The sequence below is a fragment of the Bufo gargarizans genome, chromosome 4 (genome assembly GCF_014858855.1).
Source record: "Bufo gargarizans isolate SCDJY-AF-19 chromosome 4, ASM1485885v1, whole genome shotgun sequence".
Classification (NCBI taxonomy): Eukaryota; Metazoa; Chordata; class Amphibia; order Anura; family Bufonidae; genus Bufo; species Bufo gargarizans.
Genome location: NC_058083.1, coordinates 326,031,235 through 326,057,207, shown reverse-complemented (window position 1 = coordinate 326,057,207; position 25,973 = coordinate 326,031,235). Strand labels below are relative to the sequence as shown.

At 44.7% G+C, this 25,973-nt stretch overlaps 1 protein-coding gene across 3 annotated transcripts in view; it reads right to left on the bottom strand.

The window, feature by feature from the left end:
- Window positions 1-25,577, bottom strand: part of ARFGEF3 (ARFGEF family member 3) — a 126,011-nt gene extending 100,434 nt beyond the window's left edge. For 2 of the 3 annotated variants that reach the window (XM_044292392.1, XM_044292394.1), the window contains exons 1-5: window positions 25,215-25,577; window positions 17,057-17,108; window positions 10,054-10,135; window positions 8,760-8,891; window positions 4,789-4,857 (exon numbers count right to left, since the gene is read on the bottom strand). In XM_044292392.1, the coding sequence (XP_044148327.1) occupies window positions 4,789-4,857; window positions 8,760-8,891; window positions 10,054-10,135; window positions 17,057-17,108; window positions 25,215-25,299 (420 nt within the window). In that variant the 5' untranslated portion in view covers window positions 25,300-25,577. The remainder of the gene's footprint in view (window positions 1-4,788; window positions 4,858-8,759; window positions 8,892-10,053; window positions 10,136-17,056; window positions 17,109-25,214) is intronic. The other variant, XM_044292393.1, reaches the window with a different exon arrangement.
- Between the last annotated feature and the right edge of the window lie 396 nt (window positions 25,578-25,973).

Here is a 25,973-nt window from a genome sequence, read left to right as displayed (position 1 = left end):
CAGTGAATGGTGCAAGAAAAAAAAATCCCTAATGCCGGAATTGTTTTTTGCTTACTCCCATCCCAAATATAGTTTAAAAAAAATAAATAAATAAAAAAAAAATATATATATATATATATATATATATATATATATATATATATATATATATATATATATATATAATCTTGTATACAAAAAAAGGTATCAATAAACACTTCAGCTCGTCCTACAAAAAAACAAGCCCTTATATAGCTCTGTCAGTAGAAAGATAAAGTTAGGCTACTTTCAGATTAGTGTTTTCAATTCCGCTATTGAGATCCGTCATAGGAAAAAAACGCTTCCATTTTGTCCCCATTCATTGTCAATGGGGACAAAACTGAATTGAACGAAACGGAATGCACCCAAATGCATTCCGTTTAGTTTGGCTGCCTCTCTCATCGGGGATAGAATAACGCTGCAAGCAGTGTTTTTCTGTCCGCGATGTGCTGCGGAGCAAAACGGGCATGACTCACAATGTAAGTCAATGGGGACAGATCAGTTTTCTCTGACACCATAGAAAACGGATCCGTCCCCATTGACTTTCAATGGTGTTCATGACGGATCCATCATGGCTATAGAAGACGTAATACAACCGAATCCGTTCATGACAGATGCATGCTGGATCCGAAAAAACGCTAATGTGAAAGTAGCCTTATCGGTGTCAGAATATGGCCAGACACAGCAATTTTTCAAGAAAAAGTATTAACCGTAGTAAACATAGAAAACTATATGTATTTGGTATTGCCATCATAACAATAGAAATAAATAGAATAACGTTAAAGGGGTTATCCAACACCTATAATGCCCGGGCACTTCATACAGGTTATACATACCCGCTCCCCCGCGTCGCTCCTAATACCCGCATGGCTGCTGCATATCCTCGTCGAGAGGATCAAAACACCCGGGAATGAAGGGGGGTCAGCCAAGAGCAGGCCGTGACAGTGAAGAGCCCCCCTAGCATCGCGACAGGGAGATGCAGCAGTGGCCGTGAGGGTATCAGGGGCGATGCGGGTGTCAGGGTACGTATAACCTGTATGAGGTGTCCGGACATTATAGGTGTTGGATAACCCATTTAACATGTCATTTTTATTGCAGTGTGAACACCGTAAAGAAGGGAACCCAAGAATTTACTGTAGTTTTTTTCCCCATTTCCACTCACAAATAATTTTGTTTTCAGTTTCTCAGTACATTATATCAACCATTACAGGGCTGTGCCATTAACTAATTTGCACTCCAAAGGTTTATTTTCATGAAGTAATCTAGCTCCCATTCCTCCTTGGGCTTTTTTTCAAATCTCTCTCATTAACAGTTTTCTCCTATCCCCCATGCTTGGGTCTTACTTTCTAATTTGTCATGTTTGCTGTCCCATCATGATGCCTTCACACGCGGCAGATTCTGCGGAAGAAAGTTCAGCGACTGAAAATCAGTTCCATTCACTTGAATGGGGCACGTGGATTTCTGCAAGCTCCATTAAGGTAAATGGAAGTAATTTTCTGTCGCAAAATTTTCTGCCACAAAATCTGCCGCACGTGAAGGCACCCTTAGGGCAGCGGGATGTGTTCTGACAAAGCGATATAACAGCGATATCTGTTAGGCGGGATACATTAATATTAGTGGCACAATTCCTGTAAATGGTTCCACAGAAAAGTACACCTCGCACCAGAAGAAAAAACCAAGCTCTTGTACAGCCATCTCGACAGAACAATAAAATAGTTATGGCTCTTTGAAGGCAGGGAGGGAAAAATCCAAAAAGTCACAGCCACAATTTGCCTGGTTCCTTTAAGGGGTTAATGTAACAAGTTCCACATTAAAAGAACTTATCCCCTATCCAGAGGACAGGGGATACGTGTCTGATTGGGGGAAAGTTTGACCCTGAGGTCCCTGCCACGAATGTGTGTCCGCTGCCCATTCAACTCTACCAGACTGCTGGAGATAGCCGAGTACAAGCGCTTAGCCATCTCCAGCAGCCCCACAGAGCGGAAAGGAGTAGCAGCACGATCATCGATCCGTTCAAACGGGGGAGAAAGGGTCCCATTCCCTGTGAGAAGGGGATAAGTTGTCTTCATTGGACAACCCCTTTAAATTCTCTCTCCATCTATAAAATGAAAGATCAGTTAAATGATAAATTGAACATATCTATACACATACATGAATAAATTACATCTGAGCAGGATACCTCTAAGAAAGAAGTGGGTTGCAAAGGACCAGGGAAAATGCGATGGCATAAAGCAATTAGGATGTGTGCAAAGGTTTCTTTTATCATTTCATGCAATCGCGGGGATCCTTTTTTATGGCATGCCAAACACAGCTACAGATGGAAGAGCAAAAACACAAGCAGTAAAAGCATAACACAAAGAGCAAGACACGTAGCACAGATATGAGATGTACGAGAATGGAGCCCAGAACATAGGAATAAAATTCCCAGTACAACAGATGGTGCGGCTGAAGAACTGGACATTCAAGTCAAAAATGCATCTCTGTGGTTGGAGATCTTTTATGGTCTGAAATGCAGCAAATAAACTCTACTGTACTGTAAGAAGCCCATTTTAGTACATCTCTAAAGCATATATAAACCACTATAGGAAGCCACACTTCATACAGGCATCTGCTAGAAGACTGCATGTGCGGAAGTGATGCAGTCTGAGAATATCCTTCACGAAATGTAATGAGAATGACCCACTGGTGGGACTCGGTGGACCAATCTATGTGAAGAATCTGGAGCTTTTCTACAGTGTCTAGCCTATGGGGGAGATTTATCAAACTGGTGTAAGGAAAACTGCCTTCGTTGCCCATAGCAACCAATCAGATTGCACATTTCGATGGAGCTCTGAAAAATGAAAGGTAGAATCTGATAGGTTGTTATGGACATCTAAGCCAGTTTTAAACTAGTTTCACAACTGTGGTAGGGTAATCTGGCCGCCAGTTCTGGCAGCGTGCATTGGTTTCTGTCTGGACAATTCTTGCCATTTTTGCCGGATTGCGACCGGATCTCCGATAGACCCCATTATAGTTAATGGGGCCAGTGAGCATTCTGGTTGCATCTGGCAGTGCCATATCTGGAGAACTCCGCAGGCTGTTCTCTGCCAAAATAGGTGCCGCACAAGTGAAACCACCTAAGTTTGCACTTTGACACTACTACTAAATATGACCCATTTTATATAGCAATTAACATAATTAGAAAAACTGGGAAAATCTGGCATCAGAATCCTACCTCTCACCTTCATGTACGTGCAGTCTTTACACCAGTGTTATGGGGGTCATTTATCAAACAAAAATATGTCTAAATTAAGCGTATTTCTGGCACAGATTGCGATTCAAAAGGTCCTTTGCGCTGCAATCTTCGGCTTCTCCCTGCTCACATCAGGTCTAAAAAAAGTGGGCGCGGCGTTGGCGGGGAAAATGGCCTAAATGTAAAACAGCAAGGAAGCTGTCCTACACTTAGAAGTGGCAGAGGATCCGCCAAAGTTATGTATAGGCTGGCACCTCTTCATAACTCCGGAGGATGCACTGCCAGGTATAAGGGCTATTAAGACCAGCGTCTAAGGTGTTAATAAATGTGCCCCTATATGTTGCGGTTTTTACCTGTTTTGTAAGGCTAGGTGCACATATGCAGTGAAACTCTGTTACAGTGGAATATGGCATCACCGGATTCCACTGACTATAATGGGGTCTGTCAGGTTTCTACTATGGATTCCAGTTGCCCATAGCAACCAACCAGATTTCTCCTTTCATTTTCCAATGGAGCTGTGAAAAATGATAGGTGGAATCTGATTGGATGCTATGGGCAATAAATCTCCTCCTATGTTTTTTGCCCATTAGGGGCAAAAGAGCCCTGATGGAACGAATGTAACCCCGATGCCTGTACAATCAGACCCCGACACTCACGTGCAGCTTCCTATAGGGGTGACTGTACTTGTAGTCATGTTAGTAGATTGTCAATTACAAGAGTTAGGATGCACAACAATGTTACACTGCATGCAGAAGGAAACAACGGGCAAGCAATGTGGCATTTTTATTAAGGGGCATCAACAGGTCAGACAGTTTCATAGGTACAAATCTGCCGACACATGCCCTTTAAAAGCAAAACAGCCTTTTTAGGGATCAGCCTATTGATGGCCTATCCTCAGGATAGGCCATCAATATCAGATTGGTGGGGGTCCGACTCCCGACACTCCGGTCTGAAGATACGGCAGCACTTGTGTGAGTGCTGCAGCTTCTTCAGCTTACCTCAGTCTGTCCACCGGCAGGTCATACATATAGTCGCGGCAGTGCATGGTACCGCAGCTTCATACAATTCAAAGTAGACTGTGTGCAGGTTGATGGACAGAGGTAAGCATTTTTCTGTCAACCTGCACTCCATTGGGGAGATTTATCAAAACTGGTGTAAAGGAAAACTGGTTTAGTTGCCCATAGCAACCAATCAGATTCCACCTTTCAGTTTTCAGTGCTCCTTTGGAAAATGAAAGGTGTAATCTGATTGGTTGTCACAGGGAACTAAGCCAGCTTTCCTTAATAGCAGTTTTGATAAATCTTCACCCATATACTTAGTCACTTGAATGGAATGAAGCTGCGGTACCAATCATTGCCACTACTATATGAATAGCCTGCAGGTTGACACACTGAGGTAAAAACTAAAGAAGCTGCAGTGCCCACATGAGCGCCATGACCCCTTCAAATAGCGGATTGTTGGGGGTGCCGAGATAGACCATCAATGTGCGGATCCCGGAAAACCGCCTTAACAGATTTGCTATATTTGCCATAACTTACCTCAGCGATCTTCAAAACTGAGCTACCATTCAGCTGAAATGTGGACGTATACGTGATGCAGAGTAAAACCTACACAACAGAAAACTTTAGTAAATGCAGAAGTCCCACAAATTCATTCATTATGAACATTTATAACACTTAGATGGTTATACATTAAAGCGCCTTATGTGCACCTGTACTGGAATGCATGGCAAATTTACTATTTAATACAATGTTTGGCTACCAAATTATATCTACAGTATTTCTGGTGTTTTTTTTTTTTATTTTTTTTTTTTTCAGGTGAACTGGTAAGGACCATGGAAACTGTTCATGGACTTGTATATTTATGAGGTAGGTTTAACGCTCCTGGACTCTAACAAGGGCTGGTGCCCGGCTGTCTGAGATGGCTTCGAACCCTCAAGAGAAGACAACAGAAGTATCTGACCATGTCTTACTTCTCTATTACATACCAGCTAGCTTCTCCTATTGAACTCGCAGACCACTTGATTTCTGGGTGACCCTGACCAGACCCCACAACACCCACCCGCCCTTGGCATGGGAAAGCTTGGCAGACCCACTAAAATATATATACACTAATATACAGCAAAGAACTGGTTTTCCTGTAACGAGGGGCCCCTATGTACGTCCCTGTTACAGTGAATCATGATTAAAAAGATTAATGTGGTGAACTTACAAAGTATACCTAATAAAAAAGGAAGAGGTAATATTACTATAATCACTAAACGGTCAAAGCAATTTCCAATCAGATATGGCATGTATGTTTGATGGGCAACTGTTGGGACCACTAGGAATTATGATGTGTCCCATGAGTGTTATGTTAAGTGGCTGTAGCTGCAGGTACCCCGATTATATTTTATGGGATATGCTGAAACAAGACCCTCTGCGGTTTACCCCCCACCCCCTCCTAATACTACACTGGTAAATTCTATCAACAAATCTCTATTAAATATACAGTGAATTACATGGATCTTTTGTAATTGAATGCAATTCAAAAATTTTGTATAGCTGCTATAAAATGTTTCTGTATAATGCCACCTGCTGTTTGTTCTCTTCATGATTTCTCTGTCCACCTCGCTGAGGTGGACACACATGCTCAGTTAGATGCTGTGACAGTTACAGAGGGAGAGCAGCAGCAAAAATGACACATCCTCTGAAAAAAGGCACGTGCCTTGAGCAGAGGAGCAGCAGAAAGGACAGACAGCCCTGAGCTGTGTACAGGAGAGCTGCAGCAGAAAGAAAACACCCCCTGAGCCGCCAGCTTGAAATAAATCTAGCAGAACAATTGGAGCAATGAATGGGGAAAACTCTGGGTCCTTGTGAGGTAGAGCTGGTTCTAGCTCTGTTAGATTGTCATAAACTATACAACGTCTGACTTATTTTTTACAGTAATCATGGGATAACCCCTTTCAAGGCAAAATTCAAACAGTGTTATACCTATTGCAGGGCCTGAGGGGCGGAGCATGACACAGGGATTCACAGCCCCTGTACTGGGCATAATACAGTGTGTATCAGTTTCATCCATAGGGTTTCTTTTCACAATACTTCAATATAATAGAAATGCCTTATCTTACTGGGTTACACGTCATATCTGACTCGGACATAATAAAGATACATGCTGAACTGTTTAATAATGTAAAGAAGCATGAGAACTGGGTGAAGCGCTCAGTGTGTGCTTGTGCTGACAGACACGCTGCGCTGAGGGCTATCTGCAGTGTTTGTGCATCTCGTTTTCCATAATTCAGCAGATTACTTGCACTGACATACAGCAGGTGTTGTTACTCCTACATAAGACATCTGTCACCTGACGACAAGGAACAAGAGCTCAGCAGCTAGGAAGCCGACAGGTTATTCTGGTTCCTAAGTACATACTGTAGATTCTCTGATTTGCCACTTTCTAATCTCAGACAGTATACAGCAGGCATGTACCCCTGTCTTCCATGTTTTGTACTTAGGGCCACAATACCTTTGGCATGTTTACAGAATGGTTCCCTGATGCTGCATTAGTGTCCACTGCGACTAATCTGCACACAAAGATTTGCCAATCAAACATGTCACAAAAATTTGCCTCTGAGCCTACAAAATGAGGCGATACCAGTTAGGGCTCACGCACACTGCCGTTGCCCAGACGTGCCCGTATTGCTGCCCAAAAACTGTGGGTCTGCAATATGCAGGCACCGGCCGTGTGCTCACCGCATCACGGATGTGGACCCAGGCATGGAACCCCACAAAAGCACTTTATTTTGCGGTGCGGACGGATCACGAACCCATTTAAGTTTAATGGGTCTGGATCCGTCTGCGCCAGCTGCATGGATGTTTCCCGTACATTGGGACTACAAATGGTGGTCCTCAATGCATGGAACGGCCAACTAATGGTCGTGTGCATGAGCATTTAGGGTAGGCTAGGTTCACATCTGTGCTGGAGGATCCATTGCAGATTTCAGCAAAAAAATAAAATAAAAATCACGCTGCACCCTTTATAGTGAATGGGATGCATTGGGCGCCGGCAGTGTCCGGCATATGCTTAAAGCGCATATATGGACAAAGCCTAAATTCACACATTTCTGTGCGGAAAAAAAACTATGCGGATTCTGCTTCAGGATTCAGCATATTGTCCGCAACTGTGTTTCCGCATTTCTAGTCCGAAAAAATATGAAGCTTGTACTACTATTGTCCGGACAGATCAGTCCACAGCCCCATTCATGTCAATGGATCCTCAAATCGCAGATGACATATGGACTGGCACGGAACACAAACGGAAGTCATTCATCTGCAAAATGTGGACACACGGTTCGTTTATTTGCGGACCGCAAAACGGAAAGGATTACACACGGTCGTGTGAATGCACCCTTTTAATTAGTAGTTTTTTTTCAGATGCGTTTTTTAATGCGATTTTTGACCCCGTCCATTTCAATGGGAACTTTGTATGTGGATTCAGCACCAGGAATAAACATGCTACTTAGTTTTTTCATGCTGTGGTTTTTAAAACCACAAGCAGAAAAAAAAAGATGTGTCATGTACATTTTCCCATTAAAATCAGTGGAGATTATTTCTTTTTGGGCGAGGAACCCTCTCCGACATCTAGGTCAAAAAGACTCTGTGTGAACATACCCTAAGGGTCCATTCACACGTCTGCAAAATGGATCCACATGCGGAACGGGTGCAGACCCATTCATTTTCAATGGGGCCGGAATGTGCTGTCCGCATCCACATTTGCGGATCCGCACTTCCGCATCCGTGCTTCCGTTTCCGCAAAAAAGTAGAACATGTCCTATTCTTGTCCGCAATTGCGGACAAGAACAGGCATATTCTATTAGTGCCGGCAAGGTGCGGTCCGCAAAATGCGGAACGCAGATTGCCGCTTTCCGTGTTTTGCGGATCCGTGGCTCCGTGTATCCGCAAAACATATTGCGGATGTGTGAATGGAGCTTTAGGGTCCTTTTACACTGGCAGATTTCCTGACCAATCAAGTGTCAATCAATGATCTCGCAAGTTGATCGGGGCTCATTTAGCTCCATCTAGATGGAGCAATCATGGTGACCATCTGGGACAAGATGATCATTAGTACAGTCGTTCTTGGACAATACCGTTTCATTATTGCTGGCAGCACAATGGATTACACTGGCTGATATGCTGCAAACAATCAATTTTATATATTTTAAAATATGCGGACTGCAAAAATTGAGCGTTCGCAAGTTTAACGGTTAATCTGTAGACACGTTAACACAGGGCAATGATCGGCATGAAGGTTTGTACAAGCAGTCATTTTCCCAATTATCGGCCTGTGTCAAAGAGATTTAACTCTTAGCCGCCTGAATGAACAGCCAGCGCTTGTGCAGTGGCCAGGACCAAAGTACATGTTCTCTATTATAGACATGTGTTATGGATATCTGAAACGTACAAGCCCAACACTGACTTATAACCTCTCCCTTTGCAATGTATTTGGGTGCATTATCACATTCTGAAATACCTACTTTCATAACTTCAACTTGCAGATCTTCGTGCAGCGATGGCGTCACTTTAACTGCATTCAGCATTTGATTAACTAGCTGGCGATCATCAGATTCTGTCTCCACGGATACAAATCTGTCGTCAGTGAGAAGTTTCTATAGAAGAAAGTAGGATAAAAGCTATGAGTCAGCTCTGAAGTCATCTGTGCGACCAGTCATCTGAATCTCCATTTATTTTTCATATACTAATGTCATCTATGGGCTATAAAAGAGAGTAAGTCTAGAATTGCAGACATCGGTTCCAAGGTTGTGACATCGATCAAAATGTTTTATGAGGCCTCATTTACGTAATACATTGCTTTAAAGAAGCCCTCCAATACAATGTTGATTGTCTGGCCCACTAGAAAAGAACATGATAACCAAAATGGCGCCTTATGTCTGGACAGGAAGTCAGTTCCCTTATTCATTCCTATGACAGTCCCAGAAAAACTGACTTCCTGTCCACACATAAGATGCTGTGTCAGCTAGAGAACCCCAGAATAAAAAAAATTCTGGGAGTGCTTCTTTTCAAAGGCTTATTCTAGAGAAAGGTATACTGTATATGGCTTAAAAGGGTTTTTCCAGGATTTTTATATTGAAGCCATCAATATAGGATTGGTGGGCGTCAGACACCCCTCACCCCTACTGATCAACTGTCTTGAGTATATCCAACACGAAAAATAAGCATTGGAACAACACAACTCTGTCCACAGTAGAGCTGACCGAGTAGGTTACTGCGGTACTGCAACCATTCACTTCAATGGGACCAGCACGGTATGATACACAGTGGACAGTGCTGTGTATTTTGGTTCCTATTTTCGGCACAAGAGCTGCTCAAGAACAGCTGATCCAACTAACCACACCCCTTTCCTGAGGATAGGCCATCAATATAAAAATCCTGGAAAACCCCTTTAACCTCAGGATACATGATGGATACCTGGTAGGTGGCCAGACCACTTCTGGGACCTGTGCCGATCAGGAGAACAAGAGTCTTCCGAATCCAGTTTTTAGCAAAAAATTGTCCACGGCTAACAGGACAAAACACATCTATACTCAAGTGAACACAATAGGGGTCATTTATCAAACTGGTGTAAAGTAGAACTGTCTTAGTTGCCCATAGCAACCAGATTCCTCCTTTCATTTTTGACAGCTCATTTTGAAAATGAAAGGTGGAATCTGATTGGTTTGCTATGGGCAACTAAGCCAGTTCTACTTTACACCAGTTTTATAAATGACCCTAAATATCTTCCAATTATACCCCAGAGTTCAGTATTGTTACCTGCATGCCAGCTAGTGCTTGCTGAGCTAACTTCATATTCTTTGACTCCAGTGCAAGTTGAAGGGGGAGAAGGCATCTTTCTCTTAAAAAAAGCAAAGTAAAACACCAACATGAAGATCTGTGTCAGACAAATATGTGCTCATGACCAATAAAAAAAAACAAAAAACTGGCAGATGGAAGGCATACATAACTCACCGCCAACTACCGTATCACAAGATTAAACATTAAGACACAGGTTTCATACTCGATGCTTGGCATGCAAACATACTGTAACACCCTAGAGTGGTGTTACCACTCCTGCACCCTGCTACTATCTCTACTATAATGTCATCTTATGAAATATTGTCCAGGTCCTCCACACTGTGCATTCCTAATCTTTTTGCAACTGTTATGTTCATGTAATATGCCTGGTTTACCAGCAGGTGGCAACAAACACGGCAGAGCTGTACTTAGGTAGAATGGAATTCTCCATTCCATTCTAAACCCCCCCCCCCCTGGAGAGAAGTGGGCTAGCCCTACTTCCTACAGGAAGGGTGGGGACCAGTTAGTTCCAGTTTAGGTCTTCCCTAGACAAGGGAAGGGTGTGCAGGGGCACGTCTCTGCTGGACGTGCCCAATGCCAGCCAAAGCACCCTAAGCTCTGCTGGCCATGGAGGCAAAAGCCTAAAGCCTCAAGAGCCAGGAGATTAGTTCCTCGGCTGAAGATAAGTCCGACTACAGAAGAAGTGCAGCATACAGAAGAAGCCAAGTTATCCAGTCAGCTTGTCAGTACAGCAGAGTGAGAGAAATATATAGCAGGGTTGAGTTTGCCTGCCAGTTTAATGCTAAAGCCTGCTGGAACCAAGACAAAGCCTGTAAACCATTGGAAGAAACGTTTATGCAAGTAAAGCTGCTGATGAACTTCATCTCAAGGTCTGGACTCAAGTTATTTCTTCAAATAAAAATCCCTCAATTATTCCCCCTATTTGTTGCTTTGGAGCCAAAGCCTGGCGTTCAGGCATATCCAGGTAAAAGCACTGAGACACACATAAAGAGACATTTTAGGCCGCATTATACCACTTGCGATATAGGGGGCTCTGGGGGGAGGCCACCAGTCGCAATATCATTTATTAATTTTATGTGAGATATCAGAGGCACGGCGTATGGAAATCAGCTATAGCAATAAAGAAAATAGAAAGTGGACCAGTCGTGTAATAACCAGTGATTCATTAGTATAGTGAAGGGTATATCAACCCAGGAACACGCCAACCACAATTATGACGTATTGTGGCTATTCAACACTCATTTCTGTATAGGCTATAGCGTATGGAAATCAGTGCAGTGCTTTTCAGCGAGACAGATCAAATGAGCCACTTCATGACGCTTACAAGAAGAGGGTTGTGGAGCGGGCAGTGTGATCCTTCCATGCCAGCTAGCTAAGAGGGGTGCACTGATTACAATACAATATGCTCTCCCATAGTTGTTCCTGGCTCATTCCCATAGTTCCTGGCTCATTCAGAACTCCCTCAGTGCGCCTGCGCCGATGACATCACCGAAAGAGAAGACGTCATCGGCGCAGGCGCACTGAGGGAGTTCTGAGGAGACGAGCCTCCTCATCTCAGAGCGCCTGCGCCGAATGAACAGAGGCGCGCAATTTTTTAAATGCTGACAGGGCCGGCCGGAGGAGGAGATAGCGGCTGGCCCTGTCAATCAACACGACGAGGGGGCGGTTTTTTGTGGCGGCTACCAGCAAGTAGACGCCCTACTTGCTGGTAGAGACCTGATTTGCTTCGTTTTTATAAGAAACGGCTGAATGAAAGTAACACCATTATATTCTCATATATCGCACTATAAGGAATGTAACTAGCCCCCCCCAAAAAAATATGACTTTAGTGGGGTGACAGAAGCCCTTTAAAGGGGTTGTACAGCCAGTATATATTGCTAACCTATCTTAAGGATAGATCATCAATATCTGACTGGTGGGGGTCCCAATCCCAGCACTGATGCCGATGAATAGTTTAAAGAGAAAGTGGTGCTCCATGCAAGCACTGCTTCCTTCTCCAGATTACACTGAGCATCGTCTCGGAGGTGTAGTGTAATTACAAGTGCTTGTCAAATACACTTCAATGGAATAAGCACTTGTAATAACACTGCCTCCCCACTGCGAGCGAGACGACCCGTAGGGAAATGAAGACGAAGCAGTGCTCACACGAGCGCCGCTTCCTCTTCAAACAGCTGATCCGCGGGGATGCCAGGAGTCGGACCTCCACCACTTAGATATTGATGACCTATCCTGAGGATAGGTTATCAATATATACTGGCTGCACATCCCTTTTTAAGTTTATAGTATATTCCAATTTCAAATAGTCATTTATCTAATGTGTATAGAGCCCAACAGAAGGTTGTCGGGAAAAAATGAAAAAAAATATTAAAAGTGAGAGAAGAAATGGCGCAGGTAGTCTAATAAAATCTGGGACCCCGACAAGAGGTGAATTTAGGTGGATCTGTGCTCACCCCGTTCACTTGTGTAGTTAAAGACACAACACTACTAGAGGCTTGGGGTGTAGTATCTGTGCTAATCCTTTGTATACTGTGTGCATAGTTGTCCAAATACTGCTAGTATCAGTAGTCCTCCGTTAAAGGAGCAGAACTGTGAAAAAAACTGAATCGCCAGATACAGTACATAACTGAGACAAACAGAGCTGAACAGACTCCATTGACTTCAATGGTGTCCTTTCAGTTTCTGTTTGGGAAATATATTTTTTTTGGGGGGGGGGGGGGGGTGGACAAAAAAGTTCTGCAGGAGTGGGTACAAGAGGGCTCTTCATATATCCATCCATCTATGGTGCTGTCTACAGGGTCTGTACACTAACATCACCAGCTTCTTTAGTGATGACGAAAAAAAATAAAGGGCTACTTTTAATCATTTACACAATATTTTAAAAAGTAAATCATTTTTGGAACTTACAATAATTAAAAGTGGCTCTTTGTTTAATATGCATGGCAGTTATAGATCTAATACCAAGAGAATTCCGCTACGTGTATTTATGTTCCCAGTGCAGCAGCAGATACTTATCCACCGCCCATAAGAGCTGCTTATACAAGGTAATCTAATACAAAAAGAACAAAAGCGAATTGTGTGCTACATTTTGCTAGTTGGAGCATGACACGATTTGGAAAGAGTCCATTTCTCACTATTCTGTTTGGAGAGTCTTAAAGGACATCTCTCAGGAGGTTTGTACCTATGAAACTGTCGGACCTGTTACACGTGCGCTTGGCCACTGAGGGCATCTGTGTTGGTCCCATGTTCTGGTAGGGCTTCTGAGTGTTTCCGTGGACTTCCGATCCAGGACTCTGCACCGCAAAAGATTGGACATGTCCTTTCTGGTGCCATATGTTGTGGATCGTTTACCCACTCAAGTCAATAGGTCTGCACTGCAGCACAGAGTTCACATGGCCGGTGCCCATGTATTGCGGACCCGCTGTTTGCGGACGCAAAACACTGGCACAGAAGTCATACGTTTGTCTGAATGGGGCCTTATACTGAATCTTTTCCCATAAAACTATATAGCAATCTGCTCAGCTCCTCCTGCTCTATACCAAGGTGCTTGTAGCCTACATTGCATCCTTAAGGCGACAGGTCCCCTTTAAGATGAAAGTTTACCCACAATACAGCATATTTCCACATAAATGACACACAAAAATACGAAATCAGAATCCCAGTCACTCCTGCATGCTTCTCTTAGAGATGACAACATTAAGTAGATGACAGGTTCTCTTTAAAAGGGTTTTCCAGCTTTTGTGCACTTTTTTTAACCCCTTGGTGACCTCTGGCATACATGTATGGCAGAAGTAGTCACTTTAAAGATGGCGCCTGCTCGCAAGGCTCACCAGGGGCTAATGTCTTCAAATGTGACCATGGCATCTGAGCAGAGAAGATGCAGGAGCCATGTGCTCCTGCACCTGCAACAGCCTTCCACAACTGAGATCGGAGAAGCTGCTATATGCCGTTATATATAACCTAATGATTATAGTCACCTCGGGTGACTAAAAAAAAAAAAAAAAAAGGAAAAAAAAAAAAATTATATATATATATATATATATATATATATGTATAAAAAAAGTTTAAATCACCCCCATTTCCCCCAAAATAAAACACAAAACAAAAACATTAAAAATAAATCATCGCTGCACTCGAAAACGTCTGTTAAAATATAACAATATTCATGCCATATGGCCAATGGAAAAAAATGATTCTAAATGGTCAGTTCGCAATTTTTTGGTCACTTCACCTCCCCAAAAAACTGTAATAAAAAGTGATCCAAAAGTCACACACTCCAAAGTGGGATCGCTCTACAAAAAATTAGGTCAATTTTACCACACAGGGAACACCGTAAAAACAAAACCCATAAAAAACTGTGGCGGAATTATTTTTTATTTTTTTTCAATTCAAGCCCATTTGGAAATTTTTTCCTTGTCCCCGCTACATCCCTACATCATATGCAATATTAAATTGTGCTATTAGAAAGTACAACTTGTCCCACAAAAAACAAGCCCCAATACAGCAACGTGAACAGAAAAATAAAAAAGTTATGGCTCTTGGAAGGCTTAGAGGGAAAAATGAAAACGCAAAAACGGAAAATCATCGCATCAGGAATCAGTCACCTCCGGCAAGCCCTACTAAGTACAGTTCACATGTATAGAACAACTGCTGCCGATTCCAAATCAGTCATTTGTATCCCTATTCCACCACTGTACACCCACAAACCAGCCATGGAATGTATTGACAGGACTCCTGCGCATGTGCACAAAATGGAGAGGATTCCAAGAGAAGTCCTGCCAATGCATTTCACAGCTGGCTTAAGGGGACATAGTGGGGGAATGGGGGTGGGTATAGGCATACAAATTACAGATCTGGAGTCAGCGGCAAGTGTTCTGTACATGTATTATTGTGCTTAATAGGATTTGACAAAAGAGACAGATTCCCTTTAAGTTTCAAGCTCAGTCTGTTGTACCTGTTGGAGAAAAAACTAACAAAAAAAAATACATACCCCCCTACTCCATGCACTGCATTCTGGTTGTCTTCAGTGGTCTTCCGATCCCCATCCTGTAAGCTTCAGGACTGACAGGGCCACTTGTGCCGCTGCAGCCAATGACTGGCCTCAACGGTGAGGTGTCCGCAAGCACTATGTGACCCAGCAGTAATGTGGCGCTTGGGGACACGTCGCGGCTGAGACCAGTCATTGGCTAAAGAGGTGCACATAACCGGAAGTTTAAAGGATGGGGACCAGAAGACTGTTGAAGGGAGCACAACAGCAGAGGAGCAGATGAGTATGAATTTTTCAACAGGTACCAGAGGCTTCAGGGGTCTGTTAAAATAGTCCTAAAAGCTGGATAACCCCTTTAATGATCCCTTCATGTTCCACACCTGGTTTGGGCTTTAAACCCCCACCTGAACAAAACCGGATCTTGTAGGGGCAGCCCTGGGCCGCTTTCACACTAAGGGCCAGATTTATCATGAGGATACACCAAATTTTTGTGCAAGTAGCATTTCTCTGCTGACCTGGCCACTTTCCTGAAAAGTAGGCGTGGCAAAAGAGGGGCGGAGCCTGTGGCTGGCATAGATTTCAGTTGAGGCACAGGCTGCCATATCCTGCACCTAATTTAGGATGAGTTGTACACCGGCAGTGCGCCTGGTTATCATAGGCCGGTCTACACTACGAGCTATGATAAATCTCCCCATAAGTTTTATGGGTTCCTTTAAATGTATCCATTTTTACTCATTAGAAAAAACGATGTGTTTCAAGGATACACGGACTTCTACAGAACAAAATGTATGCCAAAAGTGCATATATTTGACTATTTTACGTTCCTCTACTTTTAACTGGGTGCGAAAGCACACAAAGGTATTTTCTTTCCGTGTCCGTTCCATTTGTTTTGCAGACCATATGTGGAACCATTGATTTCAACAGGTCTGCAAAAAAACGGAAGTTACTCCACGTGCATTCCGTTTCTGTATGTCCGTTCCGCAAAAATATAGATTTCCTATCATTGTCTGCATTACGGACAAGGATAGGACTGTTCTATTAGGGGCCAGCTGTTCTGTTCCACAAAATACAAATGGTCATGTGCATGAGCCCTTATAGTAATCCTAGGCCAGGGATCAGCAACCTTCGGCACTCCAGCTGCTGTGAAACTACAACTCCCATCATGCACACATTCTCTGTTGTTCATCTAACTCCTATAGAAGTGAATGAAGTATTCTGGGAGTTGTAGTTTCTGAACAGCTATAGTGCCGGAGGTTGCTGATCCTGTCCTAGGCTATGACCACCTGTGACAATACAAACAGCACAGATCATTGAGACACAGGCTCGGACTGGCCCCCAGGGGAACAGGTGAATCCCCCGGTGGGCCCCTGAGCAAGGTGGGCACCTAGTCCCCTACTCCCTGCTCAAGTGGCACATGGCATAGTAGACTGACAGGCTGGCTGAGATGTTATCCAGTATATTGCCTATGCCCATATAAAATCTGGATAGTGTGTGTATATTCTAGATATTTATTATCGACATTCGCTAGATGGGGTGTGTGGCCAGAATCCTGAAGCCCATATTTAAAGGGGTATCCACAGGATAGGGGATAACTATTAGATTGATGGGGATCCTACTGCTAAGATCCCACAGATCACGAGAATGGTGGTCCTGTATCCCCCTGAAACGAACAGGGCGGCCCGTCGCATATGCGCTTGGCCGCTCCATTCATTTCTATGGGAATACCGGAGATAGGCGAGAGCTGTACTCAGCATTCTCCGGAATTCCCATAGAAATGAATGGAGCGGTCGCACACATGCCCGACCTGCCTCTCTGTTCATTTCAGGGGGCTCCACAGGGTAGAGGGCCCCCATTCTTGTGCTCAGTGGAGACCCATCAGTAAATCTCCCCAGAACTAATAGTTATCCCCTATTCTGTGGATAGGGGATAACTTCTAACAACTGGGATAACCCTTTAGGTAAAGGAGAAACGACTTACCTTAGCTGGGACGGAGGGATCTTGGCTACACCCTCTGGAGCTTCTAACACATCTGTAAATTGAAAATAGAAATACACACAATCAATGAGATAAGTTTCATGGTGAAATAAAGAAGGTATGCACAGGACTGAGAAACACACATGTACACAAGAACCCGTATGTAGACCTGGAATACACAGCCAGTATTGGGATTTTTTGAGGAAATTTCTGAACTGAAAATTAGTTCCATTAATTTGAAGGGGGCTTAAAGAAAGCCAAGTGCATGCCGAAACAACCCATTCAAATGAGTGGAACTAATAATGTGAAGGCACAGTCCATACATGGTGTGGTCCATGCCATCTTGGTTTTGTCATTGGTTTTAAGGACCCATAGATTTCAATGGGTGTGTTTTGTCCACATCATGGATCAAAGTAGTGCATTTCTCTGGACCCATACTACATGGAAAGACAAGGATGTGTGACTAAACACATTAAAATCAATGGATACGTGTGCCGACTGTGAAAAATACGGGACAGCACACATCCATTATTCACCGACATGTAAATGACGAGTTAGTCGGTAGGGCTGCACGATAAATCGAAAAAAATAATCGAATCGTGATAATCGGCAAATGCGATATGGCGATTTGGCCGACCCGAAAATGCAGCGATTATATATAAAAAGGGGCCCCGCGCACATAACTGCCTTTGCGTGTAAAGTATTTTACTAGTGTGTGAAACAATCTCTCTCCTATTGATAACAGGTCCGGCCTCTGTACTCACTGTCACGATGAATGCAATGCACTGCAGCGAACGGCAGCAAGCTGGCCGGCCGGCGCGTGACCGACGTCACTTAGTAACGCTCCTGCTTCCTGAAGTGGGAGGAGCGTTACTAAGTGACGTCAGTCACGCGCCGGCCGGCCACCTCGCTGCCGCTCGCTGCAGTGCATTGCATTCATCGTGACAGTGAGTACAGAGGCCGGACCTGTTATCAATAGGAGAGAGCTTGTTTCACACAGTAGTAAAATACTTTACACACAAAGCCAGTTATGTGCGCAGTTTAGGACACATGAGGGGACACAAAGGGCCATGAGGGGGACCAGCATAAGATGCTATATGTCTCAGCGCCCTCCACAGATCCCCCACAACACAGCGCCCTCCACAGATCCCCCACAACACAGCGCAGTGTATTGCTTCCTTTGCTGGCTGGATTAATTTTACCATCACATTATATACTGCTCGTTTCCATGGTTACAGACCACCCTAAAATCCATCAGTGGTGGTCGTGCTTGCACACTATAGTAAAAAGCATCAGCCACTCTGGTGGCCGGGAAGTGAATATAGGCTAGCGATTTTTCCTGTAGTGTGCAAGCGCGACCACCACTGATGAATTGCAGGGTGGTCTGTACCAATGGAAACAAGCAGTGTATAAGTTATGGAAAAATGAAACCAGACAGCAAAGGAAGCAATATGGAGAATCACAATACATTAGTAATTGCCTTGTATTAACTTTCTCTACATGATAAATGCCACTTACTGAAGTGAGACAACTCCTTTAATTAACTTTGGGAACATCAGGGAGTGCAGGTGTCCTCCTGAAATCAACTGTATCACCATCCTAAAAACTAATGTTGAATAATGTGCCTAAGCACAAGAGCTGATGTTCCCTGTCCAGCTTTTCACCCTCACAGACCACTAGGCCTAAAGCCTACGAGTCAGTAAAACAGCACAGGTGGTCACAAAGTGGCGACTTTCTCACAACCGCCAGTGGCGGGTCTTGGGTAGCGGGATAACATTATTGTGACTGCCTGCACTATAACACAGGCATCTCAGGCCGCAGACCAGAAGAGGCCCAGTTCACACTTCAGTTATTTGATCAGTTATTTCAATCAGTTATTGTGAGCCAAAACCAGATCAGGTGGAATGAAAAGATATTCACCTGTTTTTGACCCACACCTGGTTTTGGCTCCCAATAACTGATGGAAATAACTGATGAAATAATAACTGAAGTGTGAACTCAGCCTAACCTGCACTGCAGACAGTGGTGTGGAATGGGACTCTCCACATGAAGAGAATGTAGAGCATTACTGAGGACATTGGGACATTTTTAATACTGTTGGCACTATATGGGGCACTGGGGGCATTTTTAATAATTGGAGACATTTAAGGAGGCAATATTGGTTGCACTATGGAAGTAATTTTAACACTGGGGGCATTATTATCACTGGGGGCACAAAAAAGGAGCAATTAACACTGGTGGCTCTAAAAGGGTCATGATTACTACTGGGGCAAAGGTTGCACTACATTTTTTCTGGAGTTTTGCTCACACCGTATTAGTAATTTTGGGGGCAGAGACTGAACAGTCCACACAGGCTGTGCTGATGCAGTGCTCTGGAAAAAAGAAAGTCTCATGCATAGAGATAAACATCCATGTACAGTGTCTATGATGCTTGTACAGGCATTATTGGGACCTCTGATTGGGGCACAACTTTTTCTGCAGTATAGTATTTGGTGGCAATGGGGAGCTGGATGGGAAGTTTGTGTTGAGAAGGTGGAGAGGATGATGGAAAAGTGAGGAATCTGAGATATCCAAGTGGCATACTTTGCAGAGAACAGGGAGAGAGACATGGATGAAAGATATTGTCATGGCAGCCTGGCCTGGAGGATAAGAAAAGAGAACGTCTACATCAGCCACTAGATGTAATAGTTATGTAATGTTTTATTCTTCTGTACGTTTGGTAGAGCTGAAGACCAGGCAGAATTCTGGTGGTAGGGCTGGCTTGGTGCTGTGGCCTGGGTGTTACTTCCTCATCACCTCCTCCATATTTTAATTTAAGACAACTGGACGAGGAGGAAGAGTACAGAACATGGAAGCTGGCACTGACCTCCATGGCATCTGCCGAAGAGGTATTTGGTTCTCTTACGGCTAAATATTGTGCTGTAATGTGGTATTTGGTTTGGCTGGGGCAATATATTGTGTTGCAATGTGGTAGCTTCTTCTGCCGAAGCAATATTTTGTGCGGGATTACAATATTGCTGGCCCTGCATACTAGTATTGACCCTACCTACAACATGGGGACAGATTTAATGTCCATCATTTAATCCAGGGCCACTTTAAGTTCCCAATCCACCTCTGAATGGACCTCACAAACTAGTTCAAATTTTTACAGTGGAATGAAAAGAAAGTCACATAAGTAGTTGAATAAGGCCCTCTTGTGTTGTCACGTGATGTTTCCTTTTCATGCATTTGGAAAGCCTTCAGAACCTTTCACTTTTTTCATATTTTGTTATGTGCGGTTAAAATTAAAATAAAAGTGCCCATAGCAACCAATCAGATGCTTCTTTTCATTTTCCAAAGGACCTGGCCAAAATGAAAAATGGAATCTGATTGTTTGCTATGGGCAACTAAACCAGTTCTACTTTACACCAGTTTAAAAATTACCCCCAAAATATTGCATTGACACAAGTATTCAGACCCTTTACTCGGTACTTAGTTGAAGCACCTTTGGCAGGATTACAGCCTCCAGTCTTCTTGGGTATGATGTCACAAGGTTTCTCTGCAGATCCTCTCAAGCTCCTCTCAGGTGGACCATCAGTGGCGTATCTATCACGAGGCAAACAAGGCATTTGCCTAGGGCGGCACTTGCCAATGGGGCGGCAAAATGCCTTGTTTGCCCCTTGTCCCATCAGTCTTATATGCCGCCGGTATACTCAGAAGATCCGATGGTATATTCTAACCCACGTTCCCATGGTGACGGGGACACTTGCCTGGGGGTTAGAATATACAGGGCCACGCCGCTCACAGGAGAACATTTAAAAACGAATCAGTAACTTTAACTTTATTCATTGGTGATCTCTTAACTGGATACCTTACTCTGTCTTAGCTCCAGTAACAGCAGGCAGTGTGGGCAGATGGGGCTCATTCACTGACGTCACACGCCTGCGCCGCCTAGTGGGAGGAGCAGGCACGTGACGTCAGTGAGTGAGCGCCGCCCGCCCGCACTGCCTGCTGTTACTGGAGCTAAGACAGACTAAGGTATCCAGTAAAGAGATCACCAATGAATAAAGTTAAAGTTACTAATTAGTTTATAAATGTACTCCTGTGAGCGTCGGGGGGAGGGGGGGGGATCTGTTGATGGCACTATTTAGGGAAGGGGGGATCTGTGGATGCACTATTTAGGGGAGGGGGATCTGTGGATGGCACTATTTAGGGGAGGGGGATCTGTGGATGGCACTATTTAGGGGAGGGGGATCTGTAGATGGCACTATTTAGGGGAGGGGGATCTGTGGATGGCACTATTTAGGGAAGGGGGATCTGTGGATGGCACTATTTAGGGAAGGGGGATCTGTGGATGGCACTATTTAGGGAAGGGGGATCTGTGGATGGCACTATTTAGGGAAGGGGGATCTGTGGATGGCACTATTTAGGGAAGGGGGATCTGTGGATGGCACTATTTAGGGAAGGGGGATCTGTGGATGGCACTATTTAGGGGGGAGATCTGTGGATGTCACTGTTTAGGGGGGAGATCTGTGGATGGCACTGTTTAGGGAAGGGGGATCTGTGGATGGCACTGTTTAGGGGAAGGGGGATCTGTGGATGGCACTGTTTAGGGGAAGGGGGATCTGTGGATGGCACTGTTTAGGGGAGGGGGATCTGTGGATGGCACTGTTTAGGGGAGGGGGATCTGTGGATGGCACTGTTTAGGGGAGGGGGATCTGTGGATGGCACTGTTTAGGGGAGGGGGATCTGTGGATGGCACTGTTTAGGGGAGGGGGATCTGTGGATGGCACTGTTTAGGGGAGGGGGATCTGTGGATGGCACTGTTTAGGGGAGGGGGATCTGTGGATGGCACTGTTTAGGGGAGGGGGATCTGTGGATGGCACTGTTTAGGGGAGGGGGATCTGTGGATGGCACTGTTTAGGGGAGGGGGATCTGTGGATGGAACATAGGAAGGGATGGAGTTTAGAGAGAAAGGGGTTTGGCCTTGATAGGAAGGGGTGGGTCAAATTTATATTAGGGGGGTGCCCGAGTTTAGTCTCGCCTAGGGCAGCACAAAACCAAGATACACCACTGGTGGACAGCCATTTTCAGCTCTCTCCAGAGATATTTGATTGGGTTCAAAGACAGGACTCTGGTTGAGCCATTCAAAGACATTTGACAGAGGTGTCCCAAAGCACACAGCCAGACAACCCAGGAGTGGCTTACACAGACTGGGCTGAAGGCTTACCTTCCAGCAAGACAAGAGTCCACAGCACACAGATAGTTTTCATTAAGAATATCTCTGTACTTTGCTCCATTCAGCTTTCCCTCAACTCTGAAAGTCTCCCCGTCCCAGCTTCTGAAAAACACCCCACAACATGATGCTACCACCACCATGCTTCACTGTAGGGATGGTATTGGGCAGGTGATGAGCAGTGCCTGGTTTCCTCCAGACATGATGCTTAGAATTGAGGCAAATAAATGTAATCTTGGTTTCATCAGACCAGAGAATCTTGTTTCTCACAGTCTGAGTCCTTTAGGTGCTTTTTTGCAAACTCTAGTGATCTGCTGCCCAGAAACAATGAATTTTTATGAGGATGAGCATTAGCAGTAGCCATTACTCGTCCTCATACAGTAAAGTGCTTCACCTCTACTGACGAGCAGGCAGTTTTTGGGAAGGAAAGATCCCTTACTGAGAAGTGTCTGCTCACTTGGCACATGTAAATGTGCCTCAGGCCCCATGCACATGACTATTTTGTATATGTGTCCAATCCGCATTTTTTGTGAATTGCACAAGGACTCATTCATTTCTAAGAGTCCGCAAAAAACAACATCAGTGTGCTGTCCGCATCCATGTGTCTGTTCTACAAAATATAGAACATGCCCTATGGTTGTCCTTATTGCGGACAAGAATAGTCATTTCTAATTAAAAAAAATGCGGATTGCACGCGGAAGGTGTCCGTAATTTGCAGATCCGTTGTTTGCAGAGAGCAATACAGACACAGTCGTGTGCATAAGGCCTTACGAGCAACATATGTGCTCCCAGTGTTTGTGTGGGTTTCCTCCAGGTACTCTGGTTTCCTCCCGCACACCAAAGACATACTGATCGGGAACTTAGATTCTGAGAGCCAATGATGACAATGTCTATAAAGTGCTGCAGAATATATTGGTGCTATATAATCAAGAGAAATAAATAAAATATCTCAAACTTCTAACATCCAATGGAGCACCATTAAATCCACTATAACAAAATGGAAAGAAAAAAAAAAAAAAAAAAAAAACACGTATTGAACGCAATTGCAGAAAAAAACTGATCTAACTGCTTGTAAAACCATCTGTTTTTTTTCCCCAAACAGATCCTGACACAATCCGTATTGCTTGTGTGAAAAAGACCTTAGGCCTCACGTACGCACTCATTAGCAATGGCCTACACTAAACCATATTCCAGTTTAAGGGCTCATTCACACGAACGTAAGGGCTCCGAGCCCGTGTTGTGGACTGCGAAAGCAGGTTCGCAATATACAGCGCTGTCCGTGTGCACTCCATGCTGCGGACCCATTACCTTGAATGGGTCTGCGATCCGCGTATCTTGTGATCCACAAGACGCGGCCAAAAATAGGACATGTCTTCTCCTTTGCAGAGCGGAGGTACGAAGTGCTTCTGTAGGCTTTCTGGCCCGATAAGGCATGTCCTATCTTTTCCTTGCGGATCGCGGATCCATTCAAGTGAACGTGTCCGCAGCACGGAGTGCACACGGCCAGTGCCCGTGCAATGCAGACCGCTGTTTGTGGTTTGCAGCACGGGCACGGAGCCCTTACGTTTTGTGTGAACGAGCCCTAAAACAGTATGGCTACAGAGGACTATGGCCTTACATACAGTATCTGACGTAGCATCTGCCAGTTTTTACCATAAAGACTTGTGAAAAAAAGTGAGATATCTCCATAGGAAAATATGACAATAAAATAGAAAAAAAAAAAAGCTGAATTTAACAAAAGAATGATGTTTGCTCCCTGAGGTTATTGAAACTGCTGTTGCAGGGCAGTATCTTGCCTGGTCATGTGTACACCTGTAATTAGAAGCCATCAAAGTCTTTCTGTGCAGAGAGCGGGCACAGACTGGTGATGGCACTGCCCATCGCCGATCCAACACAGAACAGCTCCAATCCTTTCTTTATAACATAGCTTGGTGGAGAATCCATCTTTGGTTTTGGCTACCAATCACTGATGGAAATCACCGAGGTGTGAACTAGGCCTATTCGTGATCTTATGGATTAGTAATAATTAGTGTTGAGCGAACTTGTGTATCAAGTTTGGCGCACAAGGTTCGGGTTCTCTAAGAATTCCGTTATCATGGACCACCATAACGTATGGTCCGTGGTAGCGGAATCCATAACGGGATTCTTAGAGAACCCGAACCTTGTGCGCCAAACTTGATACACAAGTTCGCTCATCCCTAGTAATAATACAGAGAAATCCAGGGAAGAAATAGATCACATCCCGGCCTATGTGACAGAAGTGACGTCTCCACAATGCCACAGGTTTCCATAACAACAACCTGAAGATGTGGAAATCGCTTCCGCGTTGGGCCCGAATATTTAAATGTAGCAATAACTTACAGCACGGTGTATGTCAAGACACAGGGCTAGGCCAATCTCTTCACTACCAGTATAAATGGCATCATATGGTGGCCAGGAATGAGTTAAATGTCCCATTGTGCCAAAGCCACGTTGGTTTGCAGTGGGATGCCACCCAGGTAGGTATAGAGCCTACATCGTCATGGGCAGCTCCACAATAAACACTTCCTGAAGGGCTATGCCTGCCGCTCCACAGGAAGCATACAGACTGCCATAAACAGCAGCCTGTATGCCGCAGCTAGACCGAATTGCTGGGCAATACCAGTTTTAAAGGGAGTGATTAGAATAAGACAAGCAGGTGCAACCCCCTGCTATAGGTAAAGCTGTGAAGAAGTAATGACTTCTGATGAGTCATCGGATGTTTCCAGGCTGAAGAACCAGACGGTCATTGGTCCAAAGCAGCTGGATCCATCCTGGCATGGGTACCAGGTAGGAAAGTTTAGCTTGTACATATATGTCTGGCCATGATCTGCAGAACACACAGGTACACAGCTGGCACCTGTCATGATGTGGCATCCACCTGACGAGCAGGCATCCTGGTCATCTGCTGCAGGGCAGGATACTCACCGATGGCCAGGGCACAGGTATCCTTGATCGCCTTGTGCTTGCTGCCAGTGGCTTCCTTCTGCAGCTTCCTCAGGATCTCTTCCATGTTTACTGGCCGTGGCAGGGATGATGATGCTGAGCAGCAGAGACGGCTTTACTGATGTCCCAGCCCCCTCTGCCAGGAGGTCTCAGTGCGCAGCATCCCTGGCTCCCACTGCTGATGAATCATCTCCTGACTGCACAGGGCACAGGGCACACCGTGCGGCTGACGCTTCCCGGCCGAGCGGAGGGGGCGGGGCGAAAGATCCGGGGGCCCAGGCTAATTATTCTATTAGGAAACCCTGATTTAGGATTTTACACCGACCGGGAAGAAACCATTGAGGAAGGGAGGGGGAGCGGCGAGGGATTTCCTGTGGGAGGATTGTGTACGTATTGGATGTGACAGCGAGGTGTGTGTGAGCATGCTCAGGATGGCTGCCACCTGCACACATTACTGCCAGGGCACTAGTGCCATTAGCAAAACCCGGATTCACGTCACAATTTGTATGGAAGAGCCTCAATACTGACAGCAGACCTAGAGCACAGGTATTGGACCTGACTGAGTGCTTGATTTCCATAGGCTACTGTCACACTAAAGTTTTCCAGTATTGAGTTCCGTCCTAGGGGCTCAATACCGGAAATGAACTGATCAGGCATATCCCCATGCATTCTGACTGGAGAGCAATCCGTTCAGGATGCATCAGGATGTCTTCAGTTCAGTCATTTTGACTGATCAGGATG